The sequence below is a fragment of the Cydia pomonella genome, chromosome 7 (genome assembly GCF_033807575.1).
Source record: "Cydia pomonella isolate Wapato2018A chromosome 7, ilCydPomo1, whole genome shotgun sequence".
Taxonomy (NCBI): domain Eukaryota; kingdom Metazoa; phylum Arthropoda; class Insecta; order Lepidoptera; family Tortricidae; genus Cydia; species Cydia pomonella.
Genome location: NC_084709.1, coordinates 19,016,806 through 19,025,361, shown reverse-complemented (window position 1 = coordinate 19,025,361; position 8,556 = coordinate 19,016,806). Strand labels below are relative to the sequence as shown.

Below are 8,556 nucleotides of genomic sequence, written 5' to 3'. Positions count from 1 at the left end.
GAAACGCCATAACCGGATTACGCAATTTACACATTACGCATAACGTAACTGACGGTCTTTCCACCGCGATACAACCGGCTGACTATTTTTTTAATTCATGTTAGCATCTAAACTATCATCTAACAAAGTATCAGCCGGGAGGCGATGACTGACGAAATATGCTCCTGACCCGCGGTTTAATAGAGCCGTGCTGGCATCCAAAAACCTCAAATAATTTACTCCGTGGCAAATACTGTTATTCAGCCCGATTCGAAGAATGAGATACGATAACGATAAGTTCTGGTTTAGATAAGTTCTCATTATATATCGTTTGTATGTCGTATAAGTAATTATTGACAGACGCAGCTCGATTCGGGCAACAAATGTCACTTTGACGTTAGAAATATCGTAAATCGATCTTATTGGGATCACAGCGGAATCGAAATTAACATCAATTTTGACATGTCGTTTAGTTATCGATCTTTTAAAGATCTTAAACGTGTCTTAATCATTCTTCGAATCGGGCCGTTAATCTATATACTCGTAAATCGCAAGTCAAACCCCATATTGAGCATTGCTGTCATGTTTGGGCGGGAGCACCTGAATACCAACTAGAGCTCTTTGAAAAGCGCGCTGTATGAATCGTCGACGATCCCAAACTTACAAGTGATATTGAACCTTTAAGTCTCAGAAGATACTTTGGAATAGGAGTGTTCAGATTTTTGAGATTGAAAAACTAGGTTTACCTTTCTTTTCAATATTTGCAAAACTTTTTTTTTTAAAGCGAATCCTTTAAACCTAAAATATTAATAATATGCTGAAGCGATCGACATCAAAATTAAAGTGATTTGATACGATTTAGTTAGTGAAAACCGTTTTCTCCCGAAATGGAATTTCATAGAAGAAGTACCGTTATTTCGTTAAGATCGCAAAGCTAAGTATTCTTCCTTCTTAAAAGGTATAACTTTTTTTAAAGCAACGACCCATAAATGCCATAACTTTGCTAACGGCCAGCGGCCTCACTTAATCTAATAGGTAAAGGATAAAAATATATCTTTATTTTCCTCTATCCAGTTTAAATAAGTAAAAGAAATAAACAAAATACAATAAATATGGCACTGTGATTTTATTTACATTGTACATTTGCTCTTATTTCCATAACATCGTGTTACTCTCTAATTATAATTTGTACTCGTGGTTCCGTAGCCAGGTTCATTGAATTTAAGGTCATCAGATCCGTGTACTTAAGGCCTCTTCTCAACGGGGGGAGGGTGGGCCGCGATGTAATCCAGGGCGCGTTTGATAGCGTCCGGGATTGGCGGAGGTGTGGGGATATGAGCACCCTGAAAATAAGACATGTATATTATGCAAGTATCTTGTGTCCCACTGCTGGGCAAAGACCTCCCCTTTCTTCCGCCACTCATCATGGTTTGGTGCATGTTCCCGCAAGTCGCTGCAAAAAGCCAATCCCGACATCTCTTTTATGTTCATAAAAAATGACTAAAAGTTCTGTAGGTAACCCAAGATCCCTTATTTATAAATTGACTAAGTCCCACAGTAAGCTCAATAAGGCTTGTGTTGAGGGTACTTAGACAACGATATATATAAATATTTATAAATACTTAAATACATAGAAAAAACACCCATGACTCAGGAACAAATATCCATGCTCATCACACGAATAAATGCCCTTACCAGGATTTGAACCCGGGACCATCAGCTTCGTAGGCAGGGTTACTACCCACTAGGCCAAACCGATCGCCACCAGTCGTCGCCAATAAGAGTATTGAAGTGGAGGATCGTGGAGGCCTATTTTATTTTAATTTTATTATTCTGTGAGTGAGCGTTATCTTAAAATTTGTAAGGTGTTTTTTATTCCAATGTGGGATTTAATGAGTCATAAACTTTTTTAAGTATAAGTTTTATGCCTCTTTCCGTGGACATCATAAAATAAATGCACTTTAAAACTTAATTCTCTTGCTAGACTCTGGATATTCAATTCTATAAGCTATGAAATGTATGATCTGTATGATGAAAACCTTAGTATTACTAGGTATAATGTACCCAAAACGTTCACTAATTAGATATATTGTCCGCAGGAAGACGCCCGTTTTCGAGAACAGTTCTGACCTAACTTATGGGCGTGGACGGAGCCATTGGCGAAGTTTTATATACATACAATTCTCAGTTTTCGCCATACAAATTCAGTCCCGGGTATTTCTTAGTAAAATCATATCCGCATAAAAATGGTTTCAAGGCTCACATTAGGACGGTATCCGGATTCATCGGACTCGTAGTTTACTTGGATGGGGGTTCCGTCGGGCGCCGTGTACTGGTACTGTCCTTGTATGACCTACAGCAGAAATAAAAAATAAATAAATATTGGACGTTCATACACAAATTGACTAGGCCCCACAGTAAGCTCCTTGTGTTGTGGGTACTCAGTACTTCTGACAGAAATGTGCCCTTTTCTTCTTTTTTTTCTTCCTCGCGTTGTCCCGGCATTTTGCCACGGCTCATGGGAGCCTGGGGTCCGCTTGACAACTAAATGTGCCCTTGTAAAAAAATATATTAGGAGACTTGAATACACATATAAAATTTTGTGAGATTTTACTGTAAATACTTTTTCCCTATGTTTACTGCGGAGTCCTTTATGACTTTTCTCTCATTTAAAAAATAATTCGTGTCATTCACGATGACGCGCAGATTTGTCAAATCTAACCTTTGATGACATGTCATGTCACAATACAAGTCAAGGCACGCGTCTTAATGAATGAGACGATTTATGGCTAATTAAGGCTTACAGTGTTGGACAGTTACAACTAGCGGTAGTTTACTTACCAAGGACTCGCCTTCAGCTCCTTTCCTGAGGGATCCAGTAGCTTGCGCGGAAATTCCATTGTCGGTCTCGAATCTGTGTTTTTTTTAATTGTCAATCAGTTACTTATCCATTACTATTGAAACTTATTATTTAATTTTTTGCATTTCGTCAGGTGAGAACCAAAACTCACTAATTACAAACACATAACAAACAAAAATAAACCTTATTTTAATAGTAGTACGGCTTAATATCACTTTTAACGTATGGTAGTAATTATAGTCTGTTTTTTTTATTCCGTAGACTAAAATGACAACCACAAATGTCAAACGTAGAAATAATGTGACCAGCTTAAAACAAATAGTGCTGCTCTTTGATTTCGGTTTGTGAATAACCGTTAAATATTAAATTAATTTTAGATTCAAAATACACAATAGATGAAATCTACTCAAACATTTAAAAATTGCATTATGAGCTTGGAAGTGACTGTTAATGTTAAAATAAATTCGCTTTTAAATATTAGAAATATTGTGTATAGACCTGGATACATCATTTCTAAATGCCTCAAAATGGTGTTACATACCTATATAAGTACCTCCCAATAGTTTATTATCGGTTAGTACCGGTTGTAGCACATAACTATTTATAAGACGTAAAAAACTAGCAACACAGGAAATGTCATTTTAGTCTACGGGATAAATAAATAGACTATAGTGAGTTTGGTTCTAGTTATCACCTGGCGATTTGTAAGCGTGAGCGCGTGACGGATTGCTCCTACGGAATCCTCGAAGCACAAGTTCGACTTGCATTTGACCGGATTTATAACAATGATTTTCTTTTAATATTTTGTACAAAATTCCGTATCCCAAGTGAATGTACAAAACCATTTTTTTAGGGTTCCGTAGCCAAATGGCAAAAAACGGAACCCTTATAGATTCGTCATGTCCGTCTGTCTGTCCGATTATGTCACCGCCACTTTTTTCCGAAACTATAAGAGCTATACTGTTCAAACTTGGTAAGTAGATGTATTCTATGAACCGCATTAGGATTTTTACACAAAAATAGAAAAAAAACAATAAATTTTGGGGGCTCCCCATACTTAGAACTGAAACTCAAAAAATCTTTTTTCATCTAACCCATACGTGTGGGGTATCTATGGATAGGTCTTTAAAAATGATATTAAGGTTTCTAATATAATTTTTTTCTAAACTGAATAGTTTGCGCGAGAGACACTTCCAAAGTGAAAAAAATTGTGTCCTCCCCCCCCCCTGTAACTTCTAAAATAACAGAATGAAAAATCTAAAAAAATATATGATATACATTGCCATGCAAACTTCCACCGAAAATTGGTTTGAACGAGATCTAGTAAGTAGTTTTTTTTTTTAATACGTCATAAATGGTACGGAACCCTTCATGTGCGAGTCCGACTCGCACTTGGCCGCTTTTTTCATTTGAACCCGCTCCGGGTTGTACTTGTCCATCTTAACTCCACGCGATAACACAGTGATCATGTTGGACGCCTTTGCACCTGGGGTGACACGGGGAGGCATAATATGCGAGTTATTTTTGACGTCAATGAGATTAAGATTACACTAAAACATCTTCTTTCTAATAGAAAAAATACAAGGCGCGCAAATTAGTTAGGCAATTTGCCGATAGATGGCGCTGCACGCAATGTTGATATACAATTATGCTTAGTCACTTCTGGTCAAAAGTCTTTTCTGCTTATAGTTACATGAGATAATTTAAGTTTGTATGGAACACGAGTTAAACGAACTCGCACTTGTTTAATTGAACTGTCATTTTTTGGAATTAAATTTTACAGGCCTACTCACAAATATTGGAAACCATCGGACTTGACTTCTGATTCTGACCGCAGCACGGTGGCAGACTGGTCGTTGGCAGCGACGGCGACTGCTCGCCTTGTACGCTGGAATTTTGAGGGCACTGCTCCTATCAGTCCCACCATCCCAATGCACACGACAAGTACCTAAAATGATTCGGTGTCGAGAGTGAACGTTTTAATTTTCAATCTAGACATGCACTGTCAAAAACTACCACCGGTTATTGGGAATACACTCCAGATCGCTTAGCATAGATAATTTGCGTTCTCGTCGACTACTTGAAGTCGCGTTTGACTTATTGAGTCGCGCGCGACAACGCAAGGCATGCTAATCTGTCAAAACTCCATTTTACGAGGTTACGAGCTAACAGTATAGTCTTAACATTTTATCAAGTAATCTAATTTTTAAACAATATTGTATCGGCGATGATTTTCAGGGATGTGTAATGTTTAATATAATAATAATAATAAAATTCATACACTTGCCGTACACTTGCCATAATGCCATTTCATATATTATTACTTGTTATAATGTAATTAATATAATACTTTGATTTTGTTGTATTATAATTTACTCTGAACCGTAATTTATATAATGCATATTTTAAATAATTTAAAACTAGTATAAAGACATGTATTATTAGGGTTCCGTAGCCAAATGGCAAAAAACGGAACCCTTATAGATTCGTCATGTCTGTGACGTCTGTATGTCTGTCCGTCCGTATGTCACAGCCACTTTTTTTCCGAAACTATAAGACCTATACTGTTGAAACTTCTACTCTACTCATCTACTTACGATGTATTCTGTGAACCGCATTAAGATTTACACACAAAAATAGAAAAAAAAAACAATAAATTTTGGGGGTTCCCCATACTTAGAACTGAAACCCAAAAAGGTAAAATGTTCCAAAGTGGTAAAATGTGTGTGCCCCCCCCCCCTTCCCCGCTGTAACTTCTAAAAAAGGAGAATGATAAAACTAAAAATATATGATGTACATTACCATGCAAACTTTCACCGAAAATTGGTTTGAACCAGATCTAGGAAGTAGTTAAAAAAAAAATTGTGGGTTCCCCATACTTAGAACTGAAAATCAACAATGGTTTTTTCATCAAACCCATACGTGTGAGGTATCTATGGACAGGTCTTCAAAAATGATAAACTGAATAGTTTGCGCGAGAGACACTTCCAAAGTGGTAAAATGTGTGCCCCCCCCCCCCTCCCCTGTAACTTCTAAAATAACAGCATGATAAAACTAAAAATATATATGATGTACATTATACCATGCAAACTTCCACCTAAAAATGGTTTGAACGAGATCTAGTAAGCAGTTTTTTTGTAATACGTCATAAATGGTACGGAACCCTTCATGGGCGAGTCCGACTCGCACTTAGCCGCTTTTTAACGTTATATTTTAACGTAACTTGATATTTTATACAATCGAAATTATTATTTTTTATGCGGGGTCACAGTTCTTACCTAACCTAACCCACTTTTTGCAAAATATTCGTTTGTATGGGGTCACAGTTTTAACCTAACCTAACCCAATTTTCTATTTATATTGATACCCACATATAATTATATAATGTCACTAGCTAGAACAAATATGTTTTTAGATTATTTAATAATGACGGCAGTGTATATTAGACGAAGTGTAAATATACCCTATAACCATTATACCAAGAATAACATTATGTATGTCGTTAATTAGGTCACATAGTAGTATGCATTTTATTACGCTATTCAAAATGACGATATATCATACTGTAATATATGAAAAGTAATTATAAAAAATATAGTACACCCGATGTTCAAACATTACCTACATAACAAGGATAAAGATGAGTTTTGACATTTTGTAATTTTTTTCTGTGACAAAAAATCTAACAAAAAATATTTTAGATAATATACTCACTAAAACTTTCATGTTGCTGCGATCTGCTTTTGAATAGATATCCAAATAAACAGGTACAGAAGCATCAAAATATTGGCCTTATATATTAGACAAAAGGCATAAAAAACGGCTGCATATTATGTGAGATTTAATTGCATATAACCTGTTGAGCTGACGTGACCTTTTAGATAGTTCATAAAATTTGAAACAGAAACCATTTTTTCCTGGCAAACATGATACAAGCAACAAATAAATGAAAAACAGGTAAACAGTAGAAAAAGCAAAATAACGAAACAAAATAAAATAACACATTCACAGGTCTACAAAAAACATATTTTTTTGTTGCCCTGGGTTTTTTCTGCGAATTTCTATATTTTCAAGTGCACAGTTTACGAATATATTCATAACAATATTGAATGTGCTCTAGTTTTTTTTATGATTTTAGCGTCCCTAAAGAGGGACAAGTACTCGGGGCTGGCAAGCTACTTGTTTGTTCCCCTTGCCGTGGAGACGTCAGGGTGCTGGTGCGCGGAGGCGAAATCTTTTCTTGGGGAACTGGGGCGGCGCTTGCAGGAAAGGGGTCTCGACCCCCGCTCCGGGTCGTTCCTAGCGCAAAGGTTGTCAATCGCGGTTCAACGCGGAAACGCAGCAAGCGTGATGGGCACCTTTGCGTTGGGAGCGACGCGGGGTGGGTTGTTTGACTAGTTTTTAGAGGTTAGTTTAGGTTTAGTTTTATTTATAGTTAAGTTTATTTGTTAGTCCTTAAGTATTTTAATGATTGTATTTTTTTATTTAATTAGTTTTAGAATTATCTCGATGAGTATTATTTAGCGTATTTTATATCATATATTATGATTTTGTAATGTAAAATGAAAATAAAGACTTAAAAAAAGTAGAACAAATCTTCCAAAATCATTGATAGTTTCATAAATTGTGAGCATAAATACATCTGAAATCAATCTTACATCAAAGGTGATTAGCCATGAAATGGGCCCGATTCAACATAGTGGTATAGTCAAAGATACAGATAGCATAAAAAGGTCAAATACGGAGTAGTCTGAAGAAAAGATTTCCTTTGGCAGAATTAATCTTTGTGTTCTTAAGATAAATTTAAAAAGTGGAGCCATTCAGATTTTTCATGCAGGTGGGGGATTGGGGGAGTTTTCAGCGTCGGTGACTTCTGAAGTTACTAATTGTTAGTTCTAAGTCAAGTTTAGTACCATTTTCAACGAAATCAAAGATGCAAACATAGATTTCATCTAAATCGGTTGAGCAGGTTATTGATTCCCCATACAAACTTACACCTTTTTACAGTTTTAAGGAAAATGTTTGGGATAAAAATCATCCCATATTCTTCCCCGGAACTCAAACTATCTCTGTACCATATTTTAACTGAATCGTTTCAACGATTTAACGTGAAGAGGAATTTAAAAAAGTTTTTTTTTATATATTATATAAGTTTTTACTTCGGAATGGTGTGAATATGATACCATTAATGAATTCAGCATCTCCGATTTATAAGAAAACGATAACAAACTTAGCCACTAGGCCACTAAGCTTAAACGATATAGATATTAAGATAAAGGGAGCCCCTCCCCTTAAAAATATACATCAAAAATCTTGGTCCATCCTTGGGTTCTAAGGACCAATCTTGCCGAAGGAAATCTTCTGCTCACGCAACGCCGTAGCCTGGTAGAGCTAATGCTGGAAGTCTTAACTAACTATATTTTATCGACACACCTATAGGGATTTAAGTATTTTTATAGAAAGATTAAACTCTTCATATTTCAGTCGATAAAAAATTAATAATAGATATATATATATATATATATAGGCACAAACTACATATTTAAAAGATAGGTAATAAGTAATGCATTATAAACACGACTAGTGTACCTATAGCTCAACCTTAAGTTATAATTGATACTATTTAAATGTAAATATTTAAATATTTTTTTAGATAATTGCAAATAATTAACTAAAGCTATGTTGAATAAACAGGATCTAGAGCCCGATTCAGATTC

At 35.7% G+C, this 8,556-nt stretch overlaps 1 protein-coding gene across 1 annotated transcript; it reads right to left on the bottom strand.

Moving 5' to 3' along the window:
• Positions 1 to 1,090: 1,090 nt before the first annotated feature.
• Positions 1,091 to 6,653, bottom strand: LOC133520069 (endocuticle structural glycoprotein ABD-4-like). The gene is made up of 5 exons (XM_061854361.1): positions 6,554 to 6,653; positions 4,633 to 4,787; positions 2,821 to 2,893; positions 2,243 to 2,332; positions 1,091 to 1,322 (listed from the first exon to the last, which is right to left on the bottom strand). The coding sequence occupies exons 1-5, from the start codon at positions 6,563 to 6,565 to the stop codon at positions 1,224 to 1,226; spliced, it is 429 nt and encodes a 142-aa protein (XP_061710345.1). The 5' UTR covers positions 6,566 to 6,653; the 3' UTR covers positions 1,091 to 1,223.
• Positions 6,654 to 8,556: the final 1,903 nt, after the last annotated feature.